This window comes from Pseudophryne corroboree, chromosome 9, assembly GCF_028390025.1.
Source record: "Pseudophryne corroboree isolate aPseCor3 chromosome 9, aPseCor3.hap2, whole genome shotgun sequence".
Lineage (NCBI taxonomy): Eukaryota > Metazoa > Chordata > Amphibia > Anura > Myobatrachidae > Pseudophryne > Pseudophryne corroboree.
The window spans coordinates 336,325,149-336,351,685 of record NC_086452.1 but is presented as its reverse complement, the minus strand read 5'-3'; the positions used below and the strand labels follow the sequence as shown (position 1 = coordinate 336,351,685).

The window sequence follows — 26,537 nt, the reverse complement described above, 5'->3', positions numbered from 1 at the left end:
TGCAAAATTTGCTGCAAGGTGCACTGAAACTAGCACAATGCCACTTTTATATATGTACCTTTCTGTCCATGCCAAACATGCAGTTACCGCTTACAAATATTAACCTCCTTTTGATTAAATTAAAAGAGGCTTTTAAGATGTTGCCAAAATAAAATTATTAATAACACGCTATGTAGTCTTCCCCCAGATTGTATCCCTCCCCCTAGATTGTAAGTTCTGTGGAGCAGGGCCCTCTTCCCTCCTGTTCTCACAGCCCTCTTCTCTTGCACGTCAATTACAACTCTCCCCTACTCAGTGACTGTCTATACCTGCATTTCCTCACACTCTGACCGTTCATCTCTTCCAATCTCTTCCAACGGCTGCCCGCACCCAGTAGTACGCAGATTACTACTTTGCTTCCTGACATCTCAGCTGTATTGTGTACTGAGAACTGTGGTGCTAATTGTTACCTGTGCTCTGTTTTAGTTTTTCTGTAAATGTTAAGTTCTGTATACCCTGTATTGTTCTAATGTGTGTCATATGTGCAGTGCTGCAAAATACTTGTGACGCCTTATAAATAAAATGTAATAATAATAATAATAATAATAATAATCTTTGTACATAGAATACACCATGTTAAACAAAAGTATTGGCCTATACACATATTGCAGAATGTCATAGTGGTTTTATATTTAGTTTTGAATTAACATCACAATTCCAATGAGAAATATTCAGTGCACATTTTATTTTTAAACTGTTATTTTGGCCTGCCTAACAGCTCTGTACTAAGATATCTTACAAAGTCCTTATCATTCCTAAACACTAGGTTGCTTATTAGTTTTTCACATGCCCTGACCACCAGCTCTTATCTCTTCCTGACAACACAACGTGTCAGGACAGTTGCGTCGCACACACATCATGAATGTAGAACTTACTTATTCCACTAATGCTGCTTCTTCTCGTCATCTTCTGCAGGACACCCGGAGCAGAATTAATTAATCACAATAACCAACCATGGTGGTCAGGAAATATGAATAGAAATCGACATGGGCCTACGTGGTTTCAGTTAATAAATAAAGGTATCTTAATTTTTGTTCTATTTTTCATTGGCTTGTTCTATCCTTTTTTATTTATAAAGCTCAGAATATCTGTTTGGTTTGGTTACTTGTAATAACAATAACTGAAGAACAGCGCCACAACTAGAGGTGTGTAAGTAGAGCTGTCACCCAGGGCACAAAGCCAATTGGGTGACACTAGTGGGGCCCCTAGAGGCCCTGTAATTACCTTGTAGGATGCCTAGTACAGCATCCTGCAGCCTATAGAGTCACCCCAGAGCTGCCTGTGCTTCCTTTTTACGGCCCTCTGTTTGTGACATCATGATGTCACATGTGCTTGGAAGCGGAAGGCCAGACCAGGGGGGATTAGTGCCCTGATATGGTACTCTTGAAGATGGCAAGATGACTAGCCCTTCTAGGTAGAACAGTGGTGTGACTATAATATGCAAAAACAAAAAGCTTAAAAAACTCCCCCATCCTCTGAACCATATTTTTATGGGCAGCACGGATGATGTAATAGTTAGCATTACTGCACTGAGGTCATAGGGTCAATTCCCACTATGGCCATAACTGTGTGGAGTTTGTATAGTCTCCCCGTGCTTGAGTTTTCTACGGGTGCTTTGGTTTCCTCCCACAATCCAAATTATACTGGTAGTTCAATTGGGTCCCAACAAAATTAACCCTAGCGTGAATGTCTGCGTGTACATGTAGTAGGGAATATAGACTGTAAGCTTTACTGGGGCAGGGACTGATGTGAATGGCCAAATGTTCTCTGTAAAGCGCTGCGGAATATGTGTGCGCTATATAAATAACTGGTAATAAAGAATCATTTTCTCGGATGTCTGGACCACTGTTCTATTGGTTGGAGAATGGGTATTATTATTAATAAGGTTGAATTTTCTGGGTTTCACATTCCACATATCTGTTTTGAGCTGCCCAGATTGTTATACAATTATAGACCTGTACTTAAAATATTTATTTCTGGTTCAAAATTAACTAGAAGTACTTTTTATGCCAACAGCAGTAAGAAAACAGTCTTTTTTCTATAAATATGTAATATCATATTTGCCTTATCAAATTTTCATCTTTTAATTTCATGCCCCATAAATTTAACTGCCATCTTTGCCTCTTAGAACGTTATCAGTTTTGGAAAATAGCCATGTACTGAACAAGCAAAATGTGACAATTAAAATGCCTCTTCATTGGATTTCTGTGATAGATTTGCTAAAAGAAGAACCATGAGCCCACAAGGCAATTAATATCCAGCTAAACATGTGTAAGTCAAGGAAGGTTAAATGTTACAGGGTTTTAAAGGTAGAAGTACAGTAAGTCCTCAGTTTCATGTGACTGTTAAATTATAAAACCACTCACACCCCATACATACTGTATCAACAGATAATTACACTCCTATCAATTTACTCAACACTGGGAAGGATCTTCAGGATGATACTCAAAGACTATACAAGGCTTTGTCCATGGAGATAAAGATTTAATGCATTATTAAAAGGGAGTAAATAAATTAGTTATTAACCCTTTTTCTGAGGATTTTCTCACCCCTATACTGAGCCCATTTTTCCATGTTTGCGCTCTTCACATACCCCCATCTATATCAGTACCAACAAAAATGATACCCTTTTTTCCCCAAAAGATACTGGTTATGGTACTTAAACTCTTTTGTTCCCATGTTCCTTTGTGTCTGTTGTTCTACCTGATTTCGTGACCCTACTGTAGCTTGCTACCCTGATTCAGCACTGATTGCTCCTTGGACCGAACATTTGCTTTGTGACCTTGATTATGTACTCAACACTGCCTTCACCAAACTTAGCCTTTTGACTCCGATTCTGCTACTCCTTCAACTTCTGCATTTCATTGCACCTTACCTGTACTGCCTCTACAGTTGTTTTGTCCTCAGACATATACTTGTTTTTCCCATTACTATCACATTCACTGCCAGCTACTACCTGTTGCATTTATATCATCCCATTTGCATCTTAGTATCAGTCAATCATCTCTATTGTGTGACTGGTTACCTTTGGGTGTTTTTCTTTGCAAAGAACATATTCTGCTTTGATTACCTCTGCTGTGGCCTGGGATTTCTGCACTCAGTTCCTGAACTGTTACCCATGCTGATATTTACACAGCTGAGTGATTATTGGCTCACTGCACATGAGTTATGGTGAAACTGTACACGAACAGTGAATCACTTGTGATGATGTTTACAGAAACGATTTATTCACAAAGTGATTGATAGGCAGGGACTATTTGTGGGAACGAGGAGTGGTGGCAAAAAACGTAGGCATGCCACAATCACTTTGAAGGTGTATGAACCCGCAGTCATTCTGCACAACAACAGAGTTGCTCAAAACTGCGGCAATCAAATGAATGGTAAATGATACTGCGTCTCTCTATCCAGTATCTAAGAAGTCACTTGTCATATTTACATATTTTCTCACAGTATGTGCATACGGGATTGCAGCTGTGAATGCATTAGTGTACAACTCTTAAATAATCCATGTGTCTGCTTGTAGCCCATGGCAATATAACAGGCATCGCTCTTTTGGTAGCTTTGAGAGGCACTTGCAGTTTAGTTATTTATGTCGTCTAATCACACATCTCTTGTGGAACTGAACCTGATAAATTAGCACAGCTTCCAGTTTAAGTCTGGAAGCTGTGCTAGATTGACGCAAACAGTAATTTTATCAGTAGGCTCTTAAAGTTAATTATCAATCTCATAATTATTTTTTGTCTGCAGATTTTCTTTAAAAAATTAAAATGACTGCTTGTAATCAACTCAAGTGCTGTGGAAGCTCCAAGTTTACACACATATGGGCCGGATGTAATGATGGCCGAGTTGGCCGGAGGTGTGGGTTCTCTGCCAGACTCTGACTTTTTTTAAAGCGGCAATCATTGACAAGACATGGTGTTGCCTTGTAAATGATTGCCACTTTAACAAAAACATCTGAGTTCGGGCGATAAACCACACCTCTGGACATCTCAGACGTCATTACACACGACCCATAAAAACAAATGCCCTAATAATTGGCTTTCAAGTAGCCTCTACCTTTAAATCATTAAAAAAAGTCATCTTTTATGGATAAAATACCCCCTAATTCAAATAACATTGGTCATACTGTGAATCTGAAGAAAAACTGTGAAAATGAAGACCAAAGTATATTCTAACAAAATTAAAGATAAAGTTGTAGATATGCACAGGACAGGAAAAGGCTATAATATAATATCCAAGTGCTCACAATATTCCTTTGAGTACTGTTGGATCAATTGTTAGAAAAGGGAAGATACATCATACACCCAGGCAATGGTAGACAAGGACAGTCCCCCAAAAAACTGTGTCTGAGCAAGTCTAGACTTATGAGTGAAGTCACAGAGAAGCCAGGTAGGACTGGAGTGTAGATGCACCAGTCAAACATATCAAGAGCTCTGCATACTACTGACTTGTGGTTAGAAAGGAGCCATTATTGAAGAAAAAACACATGTGGAATTTGCAAAAATAAATAAATCAGAGTTATCCAGCTAAAATGTGGTGCTTTTTGACCCCTCTTCAAAACGGTGTGTGTGGCACAAAGCTAACACTCTATATTCCTCACCAAACTCCATCCAGGCAGTGAGGTATAGGGATAGCAGCATCATGTTATGGGAATGCTTTTCCTCAGAGGGAACTGGGCATCTTGTTAAACTTGAAGGACCAATGGATGGTGAAAAATACAGAGCAGTACTGCAAGACAACCTGCTTCAGTCTGTTAAAAAAAATAAAGATTGGGAGAAAGTTCAGATTTCAGCAGAATCCGCAGCACAAGAACAAAGCAACACTGCCGTGGTTGAACAACAAAAAGGATAACATTCTACAATGAAGTACAGTAAATGCAGAGATCTCAATCCAGTTGGGTACCTGTGGCATTATTTGAAACATGTAGTCTACAAGCGTCATCCAACCAACCTGAACAACCCGGAACAAATCTGCATCCAAAAATGAGCAAAAATTACTTCCAAACATTGTGCAAACCTGGAGAAACTTACACCAACAGATGTACAGTAAACTGTAATTGTAGTAAAAAGTAGAGATGAGCGGGTTCGGTTTCTCTGAATCCGAACCCGCCAGAACTTCATGTTTTTTTTCACGGGTCCGAGCGACTCGGATCTTCCCGCCTTGCTCGGTTAACCCGAGCGCGCCCGAACGTCATCATGACGCTGTCGGATTCTCGCGAGGCTCGGATTCTATCGCGAGACTCGGATTCTATATAAGGAGCCGCGCGTCGCCGCCATTTTCACACGTGCATTGAGATTGATAGGGAGAGGACGTGGCTGGCGTCCTCTCCGTTTAGAATTAGAATAGATTAGAGAGACACTTGATTTACTAATTTTGGGGAGCATTAGGAGTACTCAGTAGTGTACAGTGCAGAGTTTTGCCGATAGTGACCAGTGACCACCACTTTTATTTATAATCCGTTCTCTGCCTGAAAAAAGCGATACACAGCACACAGTGACTCAGTCACATACCATATCTGTGTGCACTGCTCAGGCTCAGGCCAGTGTGCTGCATCATCTATATATATTATATATCTGTCTGACTGCTCAGCTCACACAGCTTATAATTGTGGGGGAGACTGGGGAGCACTACTGCAGTGCCAGTTATAGGTTATAGCAGGAGCCAGGAGTACATAATATTATATTAAAATTAAACAGTGCACACTTTTGCTGCAGGAGTGCCACTGCCAGTGTGACTAGTGACCAGTGACCTGACCACCAGTATATAATATTAGTAGTATACTATCTCTTTATCAACCAGTCTATATTAGCAGCAGACACAGTACAGTGCGGTAGTTCACGGCTGTGGCTACCTCTGTGTCGGCACTCGGCAGCCCGTCCATAATTGTATATACCAGTGACCTAACCGTGGTTTTTTTTTCTTTCTTTATACATACATACTAGTTACGAGTATACTATCTCTTTATCAACCAGTCTATATATTAGCAGCAGACACAGTACAGTGCGGTAGTTCACGGCTGTGGCTACCTCTGTGTCGGCACTCGGCAGCCCGTCCATAATTGTATATACCACCTAACCGTGGTTTTTTTTTCTTTCTTTATACATACATACTAGTTACGAGTATACTATCTCTTTATCAACCAGTCTATATATTAGCAGCAGACACAGTACAGTGCGGTAGTTCACGGCTGTGGCTACCTCTGTGTCGGCACTCGGCAGCCCGTCCATAATTGTATACTAGTATCCAATCCATCCATCTCCATTGTTTACCTGAGGTGCCTTTTAGTTGTGCCTATTAAAATATGGAGAACAAAAATGTTGAGGTTCCAAAATTAGGGAAAGATCAAGATCCACTTCCACCTCGTGCTGAAGCTGCTGCCACTAGTCATGGCCGAGACGATGAAATGCCAGCAACGTCGTCTGCCAAGGCCGATGCCCAATGTCATAGTACAGAGCATGTCAAATCCAAAACACCAAATATCAGTAAAAAGCCTCTTTTTTTCTTTGCGTCATGTGCTGTTTGGGGAGGGTTTTTTGGAAGGGACATCCTGCGTGACACTGCAGTGCCACTCCTAGATGGGCCCGGTGTTTGTGTCGGCCACTAGGGTCGCTAATCTTACTCACACAGCTACCTCATTGCGCCTCTTTTTTTCTTTGCGTCATGTGCTGTTTGGGGAGGGTTTTTTGGAAGGGCCATCCTGCGTGACACTGCAGTGCCACTCCTAGATGGGCCCGGTGTTTGTGTCGGCCACTAGGGTCGCTAATCTTACTCACACAGCTACCTCATTGCGCCTCTTTTTTTCTTTGCGTCATGTGCTGTTTGGGGAGGGTTTTTTGGAAGGGACATCCTGCGTGACACTGCAGTGCCACTCCTAGATGGGCCCGGTGTTTGTGTCGGCCACTAGGGTCGCTTATCTTACTCACACAGCGACCTCGGTGCAAATTTTAGGACTAAAAATAATATTGTGAGGTGTGAGGTATTCAGAATAGACTGAAAATGAGTGTAAATTATGGTTTTTGAGGTTAATAATACTTTGGGATCAAAATGACCCCCAAATTCTATGATTTAAGCTGTTTTTTAGTGTTTTTGGAAAAAAACACCCGAATCCAAAACACACCCGAATCCGACAAAAAAAATTCGGTGAGGTTTTGCCAAAACGCGTTCGAACCCAAAACACGGCCGCGGAACCGAACCCAAAACCAAAACACAAAACCCGAAAAATTTCAGGCGCTCATCTCTAGTAAAAAGGTGGTTCTGCCAAGTACTAGTCTGCAGGGATTGATTACTTATGCGCGCAGCATTTTTCTGTTGTAATTAAAACTGCAGGCAAATAAGGAATAATAATTCTAAAATTTACTTTGAGAGCCAGCTAGTTAGTAATAAATATAGGGATACTGATTGGAACAATCTGTGTTGCAAGTGTCATTTGTAAAGCAGAAGCACAAAGAAATTGTTTAAAGAAAATGTAACTGTATTCACAAAATGCAGAATACCTTTGTCAAAAGAAGAGAGTTCCATTTTACATTTTGTTAAAAAGTGTTAATTTTCTTTATGTATGGAAATCTAGAGACTTTTGGACAACCTTCTATCTATCTATCTATCTATCTATCTATCTATCTATCTATCTATCTATCTATCTATCTATCTATATCCTGGTTTCTGGACCGGCACTCCTCTCTCATCAGTAATGCTGCTCCGGTGCCTCCAGTGACGTGAGGTATCTACCAATGGAAAAAATCTGCGGCACTCGGAGTCTTTACTGCAAAAAGTGTGTATTTACACAAACATCCCAACCAACGTTTCGGGGCTCGCACGCCCCTTTGTCAAGGGGCGTGCGAGCCCCGAAGCGTTGGTTGGGATGTTTGTGTAAATACACACTTTTTGCAGTAAAGACTCCGAGTGCCGCAGATTTTTTCCATTGGTATCTATCTATCTATCTATCTATCTATCTATCTATCTATCTATCTTACCATATGTAACCCTAAATAGAATCAAGCAAGACTATAAATTAGGTTTATATGATTTTAGCAGCCAATAAGGCGCCTCAGCTACCCTTGAAATTACCCTTTCTTTCTTAAGCCGGGTACACACTTGGCGACCTCAGTTAGTTAGCAATCAGCGCTGTATCACTGATTGCTAATTAGGGAAGATCGTCAGTGCGTGGACACTGAACGATATTGATGTATGATATTGTTCAGTGACGTCATTCCTCTCACTCCCCGAACAGGGCCGGTTCAAGCCCGCTCTGCGCCCCGGGCAGGAAACGGGGGCGTGGCTTAATACAGGGGGCGTGGTCAATTACGCCCCCTGTACAGTAGTAGCGCCGCTTAAATGCTGAGCGGTGCGCGATGACGTCATCGCGCACCGTACAGCAAAAGGTCCTCTCCACGAAGGGAAACTAGATGCGTAGCGTCTAGTTCCCTTCGTGGAGAGGACCTTTGCTGTGCGGTGCGCGATAACGTCATTGCGCACCGCTCAGCAAAGGTCCTCTCCACGAAGGGAAACTAGACGCTACGCGTCTAGTTCCCTTCACAGGAGGCACAGCCGGGGGACACAGCGGGCAGTGGAGGGCACAGCAGTGGCGGATCTTGCCATGGTGCGGCGCCCTCCGGATGGCGCCAGCGCCCTCCGGAAGGCGGCGCCCCGGGCAAAAGTCCTGCTTGCCCGTGGCAAGATCCGCTACTGTCCCCGAACATGCAGCTCAAAGATATAGTTAACATTCAGCTGCAAATTCGGTAGATCATGGATGAATGAGAACGACTAGCGAGTGCGCGCATCGTTCATCGTTCATCCATATACAATGGACAATATGAACATTAGATCTTTTATAAAAAGATAATTATCGTCATATCACCCAGTGTGTCACCCAGTGTGTACGGGGTTTTACAGTGTTCTGATCTAGAAGGAAAAGGAAGAAGAAGATGAAGATTATAAATCCACACCAATCTTAACCTCTACACTGCTAACTGTGACTTTTTGGGCTGCGCACATTCTAAAATCAATAGCCATCATTATGTATGCAGTGCCCACATAACTTTTCTTTTTTCAGAAGATTGAATGTCCAGAAAATAGCATTAGTTTGCTTAGTTTTCTTCACAAGACAAAGCCAATTTACACAAGAAGTCCAAATTAAAGTGCTTTTTAAAAAACAACAACTAAAAGTAACATTTTTATTTGTATTCTTTGACTGCCATCAATAAATACTTATTTTCTTGATATTAATGCACCTTTCCAAAACAGCACAAACTCAGATTGTAAATGTAGGTTTCTATAATAAAATTTGCACTTAAAAATGATAATGCCCTTCATTGTAAATTTATTTGAATGAAATGCATAAACCATGTAGGAAAGATATGGAAGCTAACAAGGCATACAATTTTGAAAAGTAAACATTCTACAGCATTCATTGTTTATTTACACCAGGATGCAGGAGATACAGTATGGTCATCGCAACACTTATATTCTAGACTGTCTAATGCTTTCTGTAGTACAGTATAGGGTGTTTACATATCATGATACATGAAAATTACTCCTAAGGGGCTGATTGTTGGAAAGAGGAGACCCTTCTCTATCATACAAGGGTTCCACTAGGTGCCAGGATGAGGGATATCTGCTACATTAAGTCCCTTCCTCATCTATCGGCTTTGCTAGTATTTCTGCAGCGTAGGTTGATATTGTCTGATGATCACAGGTGATCATTGTAATTTTGTACAAAGTTTTACAATTCATTTTGATCTTCTCATTTCAGGATGGCATCTACTCCAAATGTTAATTCTTCTTGGACTTTGGTTCCTGACAGTTGCCGTTGAAGGTGATTGCCCAGTAAAATGTAAATGTACCAATTTGACTGGAAAGGCATTCAAAGTAGACTGCAGTCTCAGGAATCTGGAGGACATGCCATCCTTCCCTGAAGAAACAGAAGAATTGTATTTGCAGGAGAACCTACTCACCACAGTCCCTGCTGGAGCCTTTGATAACTTGGTAAACTTAAAAAAGTTAAACTTATCCTCCAACCCACTGCACTGTGACTGCAAGATCTGGTACTTAATTATGTGGCTTGCTGATGGAGGCATGGACACAGTCAGCGGGATAAAGTGCCTCTCCCCCTCCTCACTGCATGGGAAACCAGTGAGCCAGTTATCAGGAAAGCAAATTGCTTCTTGCTCCAGGCCCTCAAGACTCTGTTCAGACTTTCTATTTAATGATGCTTTTCTTTACGCTTTACTTTTAGTTTTGTTCTTTGTTATGATTTTATGCTTGAAAACATTTAAAATGATGAAATTTGAAATCAGTAAGAGAAAATGACATGAAATGTTGGAACATGTAAACAGAGACATAAATAGTGTTGATGATGCCCAGGGCAAATTAAAATATGGCACCCTTTGAAAACTGTTATTTAAAATGCGGGCTGAATTCTTATATTCGTATTCAAAAATGCACACTGGAATTAGAAAAGAATGAGATGAGGTCAAAACGTGAATATAATAGCAATAACTGCCGTGTACATACACATTCTTGTGGATGGAAATTTGTAGTGAACAGCTGGGGACGTGCGGGCCTCCTGGGATCACAAAAGCTGTAGGGATTTTGATAGTGTGAAAGTAGTTTTAGATGTTTCTGTAACAGTCCTGCTACCAGCTGTTAGGTAAACTTAAAATGAAAAATAGTTCTGTGCTTTTGTCACTTATTGGTGCTCAATCCTCCTGACTCCTGAAATTAAATCTATCATATATTTTATTTCCTTTATTTCTCTGCAAAAGTAGGATGTGCAAATCGCTAACAGATCCTTAGAGAGGTATATGGGTGAGTTGATGTATTATTAGTATCCAATGTACAGTAATGTTTGTATAATAAAATGTGGTGTTGATTTCAAATACCTTAAAAGTAAGTAAAATATGGTGGATTCAAAGTGAACCCAGACAGAGCGGATTGGGCCACTGGGCCGGTCCCCACTAGTCTGGTCCCATTGTCCCCTCAGTGGCCACCCTCTCCCCCCACTGACGGGCTGGCTGCCATATTCTGAGCAGCGTTAATAGACTGGCATTGGAGGCATTATTGTAAAGTAATTACTTCATGGTACAGCCATGGAAAAACAGTATCGCCATTTATCAGACAGGGAGTGTAACAAGAGCAAAGAAAATAAGGTATAAGATATATACACTGCTCAAAAAAATAAAGGGAACACTAAAATAACACATCCTAGATCTGAATGAATGAAATATTCTTATTAAATACTTTGTTCTTTACATAGTTGAATGTGCTGACAACAAAATCACACAAAAATTATCAATGGAAATCAAATTTATTAACCCATGGAGGTCTGGATTTGGAGTCACACTCAAAATTAAAGTGGAAAAACACACTACAGGCTGATCCAACTTTGATGTAATGTCCTTAAAACAAGTCAAAATGAGGCTCAGTAGTGTGTGTGGCCTCCACGTGCCTGTATGACCTCCCTACAACGCCTGGGCATGCTCCTGATGAGGTGGCGGATGGTCTCCTGAGGGATCTCTTCCCAGACCTGGACTAAAGCATCCGCCAACTCCTGGACAGTCTGTGGTGTAACGTGGCGTTGGTGGATGGAGCGAGACATGATGTCCCAGATGTGCTCAATTGGATTCTGGTCTGGGGAACGGGCAGGCCAGTCCATAGCATCAATGCCTTTGTCTTGCAGGAACTGCTGACACACTCCAGCCACATGAGGTCTAGCATTGTCTTGCATTAGGAGGAACCCAGGGCCAACCGCACCAGCATATGGTCTCACAAGGGGTCTGAGGATCTCATCTCGGTACCTAATGGCAGTCAGGCTACCTCTGGCGAGCACATGGAGGGCTGTGCGGCCCCCCAAAGAAATACCACCTCACACCATTACTGACCCACTGCCAAACCGGTCATGCTGGAGGATGTTGCAGGCAGCAGAACGTTCTCCTTGGCGTCTCCAGACTCTGTCACGTCTGTCACATGTGCTTAGTGAGAACCTGCTTTCATCTGTGAAGAGCACAGTGGAGAATTTGCCAGTCTTGGTGTTCTCTGGCAAATGCCAAATGTCCTGCACAGTGTTGGACTGTAAGCACAACCCCCACCTGTGGACGTTGGGCCCTCATACCACCCTCATGGAGTCTGTTTCTGATCGTTTGAGTAGACACATGCACATTTGTGGCTTGCTGGAGGTCATTTTGCAGGGCTCTGGCAGTGCTCCTCCTTTTCCTCCTTGCACAAAGGCGGAGGTAGCCGTCCTGCTGCTGAGTTGTTGCCCTCCTATGGCCTCCTCCACGTCTCCTGATGTACTGGCCTGTCTCCTGGTAGCGCCTCCATGCTGTGGACATTACGCTGACAGACACAGCAAACCTTCTTGCCACAGCTTGCATTGATGTGCCATCCTGGATGAGCTGCACTACCTGAGCCACTTGTGTGGGTTGTAGACTCCGTCTCATGCTACCACTAGAGTGAAAGCACCGCCAGCTTTCAAAAGTGACCAAAACATCAGCCAGAAAGCATAGGAGCTGAGAAGTGGTCTGTGGTCACCACCTGCAGAACAACTCCTTTATTGGGGGTGTCTTGCTAATTGCCTATAATTTCCACCTGTTGTCTATTCCATTTGCACAACAGCATGTGAAATTGATTGTCAATCAGTGTTGCTTCCTAAGTGGACAGTTTGATTTCACAGCAGTGTGATTGACTTGGAGTTACATTGTGTTGTTTAAGTGTTCCCTTTATTTTTTTGAGCAGTGTGTGTATATATATATATATATATATATATATATATATATATACATAAGCAGGAAGATATGGCAAGTGGATGGACATACAGTACCAAAGTGGAGCCCAATTATTTTGGTAGTTACAACATTTTTAAGCTTTTAGAGATACGTCTCTACAGCGACCCCTGGAGTGGGCATGCCTAGTGCTAGCCAGAGCATGTGCTTATTGGCACCTATCATTTATAATACAAGAATTAAGCCAGATCTACAGTACTTGAAAGAGAAGTTGAAGCATATAGCTTTTTTCACCCCAAGCGCCTTACTTACTCACCAACCCCCTCCCAGCTCACACTGACCCCTTCCCAGCATGCTCCAACACCCTTCTAGCACACACTGACCCCCTCCCAGGACACACCAACCCCCCCCCCCCTCCTAGCATGCACCAACTCCTGAACACACACCACCACCCTCTCAGTACTCACTGACCCCCTCCCATCATGCACTGACACTCTGCCAGCACTCACTGACCCCATCCAAGCACACTGAACCCATTCTGGCATGCACCAACCTCCTCCCAGCACACACCGACCCCCTTGCAGCATGCATTGACCCCTTCCAACACGAAACAACCCCCTCCCAGCACTCACCAAAACCCTCCCAGCACACAGACCGCCCCCTCCAAGCACACAGACTGACACCCTCCCAGCATGCGTTGACACCCTCTCAGCTTACACTGACTCTCTTTCAGCTCAGCGGTGTGCAACTAATGCTGGGTATACACTAAACGATGTGTGTACCCAGAGACGGCACAATGTATCATGCCGTCTGTACACACTGCAAGATGCAGTGGTTGACAGAGCGATGAATTGTTGGCTGCCGCATTTAAAATGCATGCCGTCTTTCCCTGGATCGTCCCATTGGGCATGCAGCACGCCCAACAGGATAACACAAAGAACGACACCAGGGATTTGGGTACACACTGAGCGGTGTTGCAGATATATCTCTCTAATCTGCGTTGGAATGATATATCGTCTGATTAATCACCAAGTGTGTACCTGACTTTAAGGTTTGCGGTGGATGTGTATATAAGGGATTGGGAAGAGAGTGCATGGAGCAGGGTCAGTATGTGTAGAATTGCCTAGGGCACCTAGAATTCTTGCACCAACTCTGTCTTATGTATGTGAAGGTTCCAATGTATAGATAGACAGTGTCTAGTTAGACAGTCAATAGGCCGACCCTCTGTGGCTGTGCTTTTGGGAACGCAGCGGCATTCACCGACTTTTCCGCAACACTCCCATACATGCCCATGAGATGTCTTTTGAGTAAACTTCAGGCCTTCTCCCAGTCACTGCCCAGGAATGCCCATGGTTTTTGCATCAGCCATCGATTCCATACACAACCGTGGTCACATCTACACTTCCTGCTGTGTGGCTGACTATGCACATGGGGCCCCAGCCACTCCCCCATTTCACTTTCTAACATCAGTCTCATGTGTATTTCTAATAACACGAGACAAATTGGTTATCAGTACTAGACGAAAAAACTTTTACAAAATGTGCTTCACTACTTGCATGTCATGTGACGCCACCCCTCTCTGGCCAGTGGATTGTGGAAGCAATTATTATTAAGGTAAAGGTCAGCACCTAATACAGCATATAAACCTCCCAACTGTTCCGATTCCAGCAAGACAGTCACGCTATTCGGGAACTGTCCTGCCGTCGCATCTGCGGGCATCTGTGTCCCGTGGGCTGGGGGGGGAAGGTTGGGTGTGACTTTGATCACTGCTGCTTTGCAAAGCAGCGAGTGATCCCTGAATAGATAAACAGAGCAGTGAGGTGCACTAAAGGGCTGCCCAGCTGCTCTGGGATTACTGGGCACGCCACCAAAATGACAAAAACTGGGTCATGCTGCGAGGTCCCGCCCTCCCATCCGAGGCCATGCACCCTTTTTGGGCATGTGCGTGGGTCCCGAGTTGATGGAAGTAAAAGATTGAAGCAGTGGCATAGCATCAGCCCCCGCAGATCCCATGGTGGGGGAATCAGTGCTGTTTTTATAGTTACACCACTAGTTGGGTTGTACGCAGGTGTAGAGCTGTCACATTCACACAAGACTCCAGCTCAGTATTGTTAGTCTGATCCTCCAGGCTTAGGCAGTGCACTCATAGACAGTTTAATCATATGCAGCATAACCTAGTAGGCATATAGGTGGTCATTCGTTCGCTAGCTGTTTTCGGTCGCTGCGCAGCGATCAGGCAAAAAAGCGGCACTTCTGCGCATGCGTATGCGCCGCAATGCGCACGCGCGACGTACTTTCACAACAGCCGATGCAGTTTTACACAAGGTCTAGCGAAGTATTTCAGTCGCACTGCTTGCCGCAGAGTGATTGACATGAAGTGGGCATTTCTGGGTGTAAACTGACCGTTTTCAGGGAGTGTTCATAAAAACACAGGCGTGCCAGGAAAAACGCAGGCATGGCTGGGAGAACGCAGGGCGTGTTCGTGACGTCAAAACAGGAACTGAATAGTCTGAAGTGATCGCAAGCTAGGAGTAGGTCTGGAGCTGCTCTGAAACTGCACAATTTTTTTTTAGTCACTCTGCGAACCTTTCGTTCGCACTTCTGCTAAGCTAAGATACACTCCCAGAGGGCGGCGGCATAGCGTTTGCACGACTGCTACAAACGGCTAGCGAGCGAACAACTCGGAATAACCACCATAGTTTCAGATGGGTTTTGTGTTTTGGTTTTGGATTCGGTTCCGCGGCAGTGTTTTGGATTCGGACGCGTTTTGGCAAAACCTCCCTCGAAATTTTTTGTCGGATTCGGGTGTTTTTTTCAAAAAACCCTCAAAAACAGCTTAAATCATAGAATTTTGGGGTAATTTTGATCCTATAGTATTATTAACCTCAATGACCACAATTTCCACTCATTTCCAGTCTATTCTGAGCACCTCACACCTCACAATATTATTTTTAGTCCTAAAATTTGCACCGAGGTCGCTGCATGACTAAGCTAAGCGACCCAAGTGGCCGGCACAAACACCTGGCCCGTCTAGGAGTGGCACTGCAGTGTCAGACAGGATGGCACTTAAAAAAATTGTCCCCAAACAGCATATGATGCAAAGAAAAGAGAAAAAGAGGTGCACTGTGGTCATTGGATGGCTAAGCTAAGCGACACAAACACCTCAATATCACAGGAATTATTAATTCTAATCAATGGTATTATTGGTCCAAATCACTGGAAGAAAATGACAAAATAACTGGAATTATTTGTTCTAATCAATGGTATTATTGGGCCAAATCACTGGAAGAAAATGACAAAATCACTGGAATTATTAGTTCTAATCAATGGTATTATTGGGCCAAATCACTGGAAGAAAATGACAAAATCACAGGATTTATTCGTTCTAATCAATGGTATTATTGGTCCAAATCACTGGAAGAAAATGACAAAATCACTGGAATTATTTGTTCTAATCAATGGTATTATTGGTCCAAATCACTGGAAGAAAATGACAAAATCACTGGAATTATTCGTTCTAATCAATGATATTATTGGTCCAAATCACTGGAAGAAAATGACAAAATCACTGGAATTATTTGGCAAGATCACTGTAATTAATAATTATAAATCACTGATATTAATTGGTAAAATCTCGCTATCGCCTGCCTAGTGAAGTGGAATCTAGATGGGATTTTGTACCGGGAACACAATAACTTCATCAATTGTCTAAATCCCACTGCACTAATGGCGGAAAATGGGCACACGTCTAACAGCGCACTGATCATACGAGAACTGATTATACTGATCACTGATGATACTACGGAGAACTGACACTGAGCAGCGAGAACAGCACTGGACTATTGTACTGTAGTATACTGGTCACCACAATGCAGCACTGACACTGAGCACAGATATTAAGCACTGATCAGGATACTAGAAGTGACACAGAGCTGCAAGATACAGCAATGGCCTACTGTACTGTACTACTATATACTGGTGGTCACCACAATGCTGCACTGTACTACTCTATACTGGTCACAACAATGCAGCAGATATTGAGCACTTATCAGGATACTAGAACTGAGTCTGACACAAAGCTGCAAGATACAGCAATGGCCTACTGTACTGTACTATATGTATACTGCTGGTCACCAAAATGCTGCACTGTCCTACTATATACTGCTCACAACAATGCAGCACAGATATGGAATGTATACTTGCAGTGACACAGAGCTGCAAGGTATAGCAATGGCCTACTGTACTGTACTACTATAATTATATACTGTTAGTCCCCAAAATGCAGCACACTGAGCACAGATATTACCAGGTGTATCTCACACATCGCTCAGTACAGATTACAGGATGTATAATCACCAGGTGTATAACACACATTGCTCAGTACAGTATATAGGGTATATAATCCCCAGGTGTATCTCACACATCGTTCAGTACAGATTACAGGATGTATAATCACCAGGTGTATAACACACGTCGCACAGTACAGTACACAGGGTGTATAATCTCCAGGTGTATCTCACACATCCCTCAGTACAGCATATAGGGTGTATAATCCCCAGGTGTATCTCACACATCGCTCAGTACAGATTACAGGATGTATAATCACCAGGTGTATAACACACGTCGCACAGTACAGTATACAGGGTGTATAATTATTTACCAGGTGTATCACACACATCGCACAGTACAGTATATAGGGTGTATAATCCCCAGGTGTAGCTCACACATAACACAGTACAGTATATAGGGTGTATAATCCCAAGGTGTATCTCACACATCGCTCAGTACAGTATACAGGGTGTATAATCACCAGGTGTATCACAAACATTGCACAGTACAGTATACAGGGTGTATAATCCCCAGGTGTATCTCACACATCGCTCAGTACAGATTACAGGAAGTATAAAATCACCAGGTGTATAATACACGTCGCACAGTACAGTATACATACTGGTCACAACAATGCAGCAGATATTGAGCACTGATCAGGATACTAGAAGTGACACAGAGCTGCAAGATACAGCAATGGCCTACTGTACTGTACTATATGTATACTGCTGGTCACCAAAATGCTGCACTGTCCTACTATATACTGCTCACAATAATGCAGCACAGATATGGATAGTATACTTGACACAGAGCTGCAAGATACAGCAATGGCCTACTGTACTGTACTACTATAATTATATGCTGGTGGTCCCCACAATGCAGCACACTGAGCACAGATATTTGCAGCACACTGAGCACAGATATGGAGTGTTTTCAGGCAGAGAACGTAGATATTTGCAGCACACTGAGCACAGATATTTGCAGCACACTGAGCACAGATATTTGCAGCACACTGAGCACAGATACAGAGCTTTTCAGGGAGAGAACGCAGCCACGTCCTCTCCGTTCAATCTCCAATGCATGAGTGAAAATGGCAGCGACGCGCTGCTCTTTATATAGAATACGAATCTTACGAGAATCCGACAGCGGGATGATGATGTTCGGGCGCGTTCGGGTTAACCGAGCAAGGCGGGTCGGATCTCGGAGAACCGTAACCCGCTCATCTCTAATTATTACGCAACAATTTTGTGTTTTGCAGTAGCGAAGTCTCACACTAGTGTCAGTCAGAAGTGAAACGTGAGAAAGATCAGACTATGGTAAGATCAAAGGTTTAAAACCAGTGTTCTCTGAAGAAATCGTTATTCATTTATTTTTAAGTTAACACATACTTACCTACTCTGGCTGATTCCTCTGTCAAGACATCTGCTGCAGGAAATGCATGTGTGTGGCAACAGGGGCGGGGCTGAGGTAGTTGTATTAATAGGCCCTGTCCACTCACATCAAAAATGTTGTGATTGGCAATAATTTGCATGGGGGGGGGGGCAAAATACAGCATTTCCATAGAAACTCATCACTAGGCCCCACCCATTGGCGTTTCTATAATGGGTGCAATGTGTGCAGTGCACACGGGTCCATGGGTCCAGGAGGGGCCTACACCACACACACTGCATGTTTTTATTACTTACCTTCCAGAGTCCAGCACCGGAGCTACAGCCATGGTGCAAAAATCGCCCTAAAATGGCAGTAGAGTTATAGACTCTGGAACATGGCGGGCGCCATATTTCCAGAGTCCACGCATGTGCAGTTGACTCTGGCATAATGGCAGTGTCTACTGCGCCGCTAAGAGGAGGGGGCCCACCCGGAGCCTGCACACGGGTCCCCTCCTCTGTTGAAACGCCCCTGGCCTCACCCCTCTAATCTCCAGATTCTTCCCAATTCACTAGGAAGTCCCGTCACAGCCGATGTCAGGCTGGGAACACATAGTATAGTGTGTACACAGCTTTACAGTAACAGTCTGTACTTAAAATCATTAAGGGGGACTTTGAACATTTTGCTATGGGGCCCAAGAAGTTCTAGCTTCTCCCCTGGTGTCATCATTGAGTATGTAATCGATGGTCAGTAATAGGTATTATTTGATTGCCCAGAAGTTTTAGTTGTCTTAAAATAATTGCCCTCTGGGATTGCTGCAGACAGATAGGCCTACAATTAATGAGTCTCATATCAAGATGATTAAGGGACGAAGCACAGACTTGATAATGAATCTGGTGTTGTAATGGAGCTGATCATATTAAAAGTTTCAGTGTGAGCAGGTAGTGCCAGGACCGCTGTGAGGCAGTGCGGAAAGGGTTACTAATTACTAGTGATGTGCACCTGAAATTTTTCGGGTTTTGTGTTTTGGTTTTGGGTTCAGTTCCGTGGCCGTGTTTTGGGTTCGAACGCGTTTTGGCAAAACCTCACCGAATTTTTTTTTGTCAGATTCGGGTGTGTTTTGGATTCGAGTGTTTTTTACAAAAAACCCTAAAAAACAGCTTAAATCATAGAATTTGGGGGTCATTTTGATCCCATAGTATTATTAACCTCAATAACCATAATTTCCACTCATTTTCAGTCTATTCTGAACACCTCACACCTCACAATATTATTTTTAGTCCTAAAATTTGCACCGAGGTCACTGGATGGCTAAGCTAAGCGACCAAAGTGGCGGACACAAACACCTGGCCCATCTAGGAGTGGCACTGCAGTGTCAGGCAGGATGGCACTTCAAAAAAATAGTCCCCAAACAGCACATGGTGCAAAGAAAAAAAGAGGCGCACCAAGGTCGCTGTGTGACTAAGCTAAGCGACACAAGTGGCCGAAACAAACACCTGGCCCATCTAGGAGTGGCACTGCAGTGTCAGACAGGATGGCACTTAAAAAAATAGTCCCCAAACAGCACATGATGCAAAGAAAAAAAGAGCTGCACCAAAGTCGTTGTGTGACTAAGCTAAGCGACCCAAGTGGCCGACACAAACACCTGGCCCATCTAGGAGTGGCACTGCAGTGTCACGCAGGATGGCCCTTCCAAAAAATACTCCCCAAACAGCACATGACGCAAAGAAAAAAAGAGGCGCAATGAGGTAGCTGTGTGACGACTAAGCTAAGCGACCCTAGTGGCCGACACAAACACCTGGCCCATCTAGGAGTGGCACTGCAGTGTCACGCAGGATGGCCCTTCCAAAAAATACTCCCCAAACAGCACATGACGCAAAGAAAAAAAGAGGCGCAATGAGGTAGCTGTGTGACGACTAAGCTAAGCGACCCTAGTGGCCGACACAAACACCTGGCCCATCTAGGAGTGGCACTGCAGTGTCAGAAAGGATGGCACTTAAAAAAATAGTCCCCAAACAGCACATGATGCAAAGAAAAAAAGAGCTGCACCAAAGTCGTTGTGTGACTAAGCTAAGCGACCCAAGTGGCCGACACAAACACCTGGCCCATCTAGGAGTGGCACTGCAGTGTCACGCAGGATGGCCCTTCCAAAAAATACTCCCCAAACAGCACATGACGCAAAGAAAAAAAGAGGCGCAATGAGGTAGCTGTGTGACGACTAAGCTAAGCGACCCTAGTGGCCGACACAAACACCTGGCCCATCTAGGAGTGGCACTGCAGTGTCAGACAGGATGGCACTTAAAAAAATAGTCCCCAAACAGCACATGATGCAAAGAAAAAAAAAGCTGCACCAAAGTCGTTGTGTGACTAAGCTAAGCGACCCAAGTGGCCGACACAAACACCTTGCCCATCTAGGAGTGGCACTGCAGTGTCACGCAGGATGGCCCTTTCAAAAAATACTCCCAAAACAGCACATGACGCAAAGAAAAAAAGAGGCGCAATGAGGTAGCTGTGTGACGACTAAGCTAAGCGACCCTAGTGGCCGACACAAACACCTGGCCCATCTAGGAGTGGCACTGCAGTGTCACGCAGGATGGCCCTTCCAAAAAATACTCCCCAAACAGCACATGGCGCAAAGAAAAAAAGAGGCGCAATGAGGTAGCTGTGTGACGACTAAGCTAAGCGACCCTAGTGGCCGACACAAACACCTGGCCCATCTAGGAGTGGCACTGCAGTGTCAGACAGGATGGCACTTAAAAAAATAGTCCCCAAACAGCACATGATGCAAAGAAAAAAAGAGCTGCACCAAAGTCGTTGTGTGACTAAGCTAAGCGACCCAAGTGGCCGACACAAACACCTTGCCCATCTAGGAGTGGCACTGCAGTGTCACGCAGGATGGCCCTTTCAAAAAATACTCCCAAAACAGCACATGACGCAAAGAAAAAAAGAGGCGCATTGAGGTAGCTGTGTGACGACTAAGCTCGACCCTAGTGGCCGACACAAACACCTGGCCCATCTAGGAGTGGCACTGCAGTGTCAGACAGGATGGCACTTAAAAAAATAGTCCCCAAACAGCACATGATGCAAAGAAAAAAAAAGCTGCACCAAAGTCGTTGTGTGACTAAGCTAAGCGACCCAAGTGGCCGACACAAACACCTTGCCCATCTAGGAGTGGCACTGCAGTGTCACGCAGGATGGCCCTTTCAAAAAATACTCCCAAAACAGCACATGACGCAAAGAAAAAAAGAGGCGCAATGAGGTAGCTGTGTGACGACTAAGCTAAGCGACCCTAGTGGCCGACACAAACACCTTGCCCATCTAGGAGTGGCACTGCAGTGTCACGCAGGATGGCCCTTTCAAAAAATACTCCCAAAACAGCACATGACGCAAAGAAAAAAAGAGGCGCATTGAGGTAGCTGTGTGACGACTAAGCTCGACCCTAGTGGCCGACACAAACACCTGGCCCATCTAGGAGTGGCACTGCAGTGTCAGACAGGATGGCACTTAAAAAAATAGTCCCCAAACAGCACATGATGCAAAGAAAAAAAGAGCTGCACCAAAGTCGTTGTGTGACTAAGCTAAGCGACCCAAGTGGCCGACACAAACACCTTGCCCATCTAGGAGTGGCACTGCAGTGTCACGCAGGATGGCCCTTTCAAAAAATACTCCCAAAACAGCACATGACGCAAAGAAAAAAAGAGGCGCATTGAGGTAGCTGTGTGACGACTAAGCTCGACCCTAGTGGCCGACACAAACACCTGGCCCATCTAGGAGTGGCACTGCAGTGTCACGCAGGATGGCCCTTCCAAAAAATACTCCCCAAACAGCACATGGCGCAAAGAAAAAAAGAGGCGCAATGAGGTAGCTGTGTGACGACTAAGCTAAGCGACCCTAGTGGCCGACACAAACACCTGGCCCATCTAGGAGTGGCACTGCAGTGTCAGACAGGATGGCACTTAAAAAAATAGTCCCCAAACAGCACATGATGCAAAGAAAAAAAGAGCTGCACCAAAGTCGTTGTGTGACTAAGCTAAGCGACCCAAGTGGCCGACACAAACACCTTGCCCATCTAGGAGTGGCACTGCAGTGTCACGCAGGATGGCCCTTTCAAAAAATACTCCCAAAACAGCACATGACACATAGAAAAAAAGAGGCGCAATGAGGTAGCTGTGTGACGACTAAGCTAAGCGACCCTAGTGGCCGACACAAACACCTGGCCCATCTAGGAGTGGCACTGCAGTGTCACGCAGGATGGCCCTTCCAAAAAATACTCCCCAAACAGCACATGGCGCAAAGAAAAAAAGAGGCGCAATGAGGTAGCTGTGTGACGACTAAGCTAAGCGACCCTAGTGGCCGACACAAACACCTGGCCCATCTAGGAGTGGCACTGCAGTGTCAGACAGGATGGCACTTAAAAAAATAGTCCCCAAACAGCACATGATGCAAAGAAAAAAAGAGCTGCACCAAAGTCGTTGTGTGACTAAGCTAAGCGACCCAAGTGGCCGACACAAACACCTTGCCCATCTAGGAGTGGCACTGCAGTGTCACGCAGGATGGCCCTTTCAAAAAATACTCCCAAAACAGCACATGACGCAAAGAAAAAAAAAGGCGCAATGAGGTAGCTGTGTGACGACTAAGCTAAGCGACCCTAGTGGCCGACACAAACACCTGGCCCATCTAGGAGTGGTTACACAAAGGGGGCGACCCGGCACCGGTCTAAAAATAGTTTTTGATTACAGAAAAACCAAATTTGGACAATTTTCAAGTAAAATCTTTAATATAATGTCCAGTTTGGGGGTGCGCCCAGAGCCAGTGACATATGCATAAACAAAAGGGAGAAAGAAGAAGGCTCTTGTGTGGGCGCACTCATTAATGGTAGTTAAATAACTAGAATGAATAACACTAGGTTGATTAGTCAGCAGATAAAACAAAATTTATTTTGAAATATTAAGAATATAATTGCCCCTGGTTGAGGAGATGTGAATGATCCCAGATAAAAATGTTCTGGTCCTGCCTCAGGAAATGAGATGGAGAGGGGTAGAGACACTGCAAGTCATAAACCCTTTCTCACCCGGCCAGTACAGATGATCTGTGTTAATGAGATCAATTAAGTCAATTGATTTTAGATTCTGTCATAATCCTAATGAAGGAATAACAGCTATTATGGCAATGAGTAATAATAGAAACAAATCAAAGGATATACCAGGGTAAAGAAAGAAAAGGATAGGAACAAATGGTGATGCTGCTGTTGGAGTCACATACCACACATCATATGCAATGATTGATGTTCTACAACACTGAGTATTCCCTGTGAGTCTCCACCTCAGGTACTAACTCAGCCCACACTGTTTCGCTTCCAAGATCGGACGAGATCGGGCATTAGCAGTGTGGTTTGATAGTAGAAGGATTTGGTCAGACGTCCAATGAGAGTGCACCTATATAGGGGGGGATAATTAGCTGGGTCTTATAGATACAGTGTGGATCTGCTTTTTGTGTTAGGCAGGAGACATCAAGTCCCACACCGGTGGTATTGTGTCCCTGGATCACAAATGAGAGTCCACGAAAAAGGAAGATATATAGATTTATGAAAAAAACGAAGATATATAGATTTATGAAAAAAACCCTAAAAAGGAAAATGGAGATCAATTAGGCTGTAGTTATTAGGAACGGGTGATAAAAATTACCCGTCCGTATAGATACAAATGGATAAGGAAACACGGATCAAGAAATTTTTATATATATGTGTACATTGGTACTGGTGTAAGGAACAGAAAATATGTCAAAGATAATTGTAGATACAAATAAATAGTACTGGTATATGCAATGAAATAATCACTAGTGACATGGGTGTCATTAGAAACACTTTGTGTGAATTGGAGCTGTTATAATCATTAGGATATAGGGAAATAGACATGAAATTCTCATATAACCCATGCAGCAATATGACAACAGGATCTGCAGGAGGAAAGTCAAAGAAGAATGCAGTATTTCTTTCCTATAAAATGCAGTTTTTAATCCTGATGCAATAAACTAAGATGCATAAGCCTGGAAAAAGGCATAAATGAAGCCACACAAAAAGCAGATAAATAGTACTGGTATATGCAATGAAATAATCACTAGTGACATGGGTGTCATTAGAAACACTTTGTGTGAATTGGAGCTGTTATAATCATTAGGATATAGGGAAATAGACATGAAATTCTCATATAACCCAGGAAGTGAGCAAGCCCCACAGGGGTGAAACATGTTTTCCATTCCAATGGGTCCTGTTTTGTCCAACTGCAAGTGATTCACTCCTAGCCTCAGGTCAGATCATTCCATCCTGCCATTTTGGGCTAATTTTTGCCCAGCTGTCATAGAAATTGTATCTATATCCGTGCAGCTTCATTTATGCCTTTTTCCAGGCTTATGCATCTTAGTTTATTGCATCAGGATTAAAAACTGCATTTTATAGGAAAGAAATACTGCATTCTTCTTTGACTTTCCTCCTGCAGATCCTGTTGTCATATTGCTGCATGGGTTATATGAGAATTTCATGTCTATTTCCCTATATCCTAATGATTATAACAGCTCCAATTCACACAAAGTGTTTCTAATGACACCCATGTCACTAGTGATTATTTCATTGCATATACCAGTACTATTTATCTGCTTTTTGTGTGGCTTCATTTATGCCTTTTTCCAGGCTTATGCATCTTAGTTTATTGCATCAGGATTAAAAACTGCATTTTATAGGAAAGAAATACTGCATTCTTCTTTGACTTTCCTCCTGCAGATCCTGTTGTCATATTGCTGCATGGGTTATATGAGAATTTCATGTCTATTTCCCTATATCCTAATGATTATAACAGCTCCAATTCACACAAAGTGTTTCTAATGACACCCATGTCACTAGTGATTATTTCATTGCATATACCAGTACTATTTATTTGTATCTACAATTATCTTTGACATATTTTCTGTTCCTTACACCAGTACCAATGTACACATATATATAAAAATTTCTTGATCCGTGTTTCCTTATCCATTTGTATCTATACGGACGGGTAATTTTTATCACCCGTTCCTAATAACTACAGCCTAATTGATCTCCATTTTCCTTTTTAGGGTTTTTTTCATAAATCTATATATCTTCGTTTTTTTCATAAATCTATATATCTTCCTTTTTCGTGGACTCTCATTTGTGATCCAGGGACACAATACCACCGGTGTGGGACTTGATGTCTCCTGCCTAACACAAAAAGCAGATCCACACTGTATCTATAAGACCCAGCTAATTATCCCCCCCTATATAGGTGCACTCTCATTGGACGTCTGACCAAATCCTTCTACTATCAAACCACACTGCTAATGCCCGATCTCGTCCGATCTTGGAAGCGAAACAGTGTGGGCTGAGTTAGTACCTGAGGTGGAGACTCACATGGAATACTCAGTGTTGTAGAACATCAATCATTGCATATGATGTGTGGTATGTGACTCTAACAGCAGCATCACCATTTGTTCCTATCCTTTTCTTTCTTTACCCTGGTATATCCTTTGATTTGTTTCTATTATTACTCATTGCCATAATAGCTGTTATTCCTTCATTAGGATTATGACAGAATCTAAAATCAATTGACTTAATTGATCTCATTAACACAGATCATCTGTACTGGCCGGGTGAGAAAGGGTTTATGACTTGCAGTGTCTCTACCCCTCTCCATCTCATTTCCTGAGGCAGGACCAGAACATTTTTATCTGGGATCATTCACATCTCCTCAACCAGGGGCAATTATATTCTTAATATTTCCAAATAAATTTTGTTTTATCTGCTGACTAATCAACCTAGTGTTATTCATTCTAGTTATTTAACTACCATTAATGAGTGCGCCCACACAAGAGCCTTCTTCTTTCTCCCTTTTGTTTATCCATCTAGGAGTGGCACTGCAGTGTCACGCAGGATGGCCCTTCCAAAAAATACTCCCCAAACAGCACATGGCGCAAAGAAAAAAAGAGGCGCAATGAGGTAGCTGTGTGACGACTAAGCTAAGCGACCCTAGTGGCCGACACAAACACCTGGCCCATCTAGGAGTGGCACTGCAGTGT

General features: G+C 43.4%; 1 protein-coding gene and 1 long non-coding RNA gene across 4 annotated transcripts in view; one reads left to right on the top strand and one right to left on the bottom strand.

The window, feature by feature from the left end:
* Positions 1 to 10,913, top strand: part of LOC134957011 (platelet glycoprotein IX-like) — a 34,781-nt gene extending 23,868 nt beyond the window's left edge. For 2 of the 3 annotated variants that reach the window (XM_063938796.1, XM_063938795.1), the window contains exons 2-3: positions 955 to 1,058; positions 9,788 to 10,913. In XM_063938796.1, coding sequence (XP_063794866.1) covers positions 1,010 to 1,058; positions 9,788 to 10,344 — 606 coding nt within the window. In that variant the 5' untranslated portion in view covers positions 955 to 1,009 and the 3' untranslated portion in view covers positions 10,345 to 10,913. The remainder of the gene's footprint in view (positions 1 to 954; positions 1,059 to 9,787) is intronic. The other variant, XM_063938797.1, reaches the window with a different exon arrangement.
* The window catches only part of LOC134957012 (uncharacterized), a 202,346-nt gene that overhangs the window by 138,286 nt on the left and 37,523 nt on the right, over positions 1 to 26,537 (bottom strand). The gene's annotated exons all lie outside the window — the stretch shown is intronic.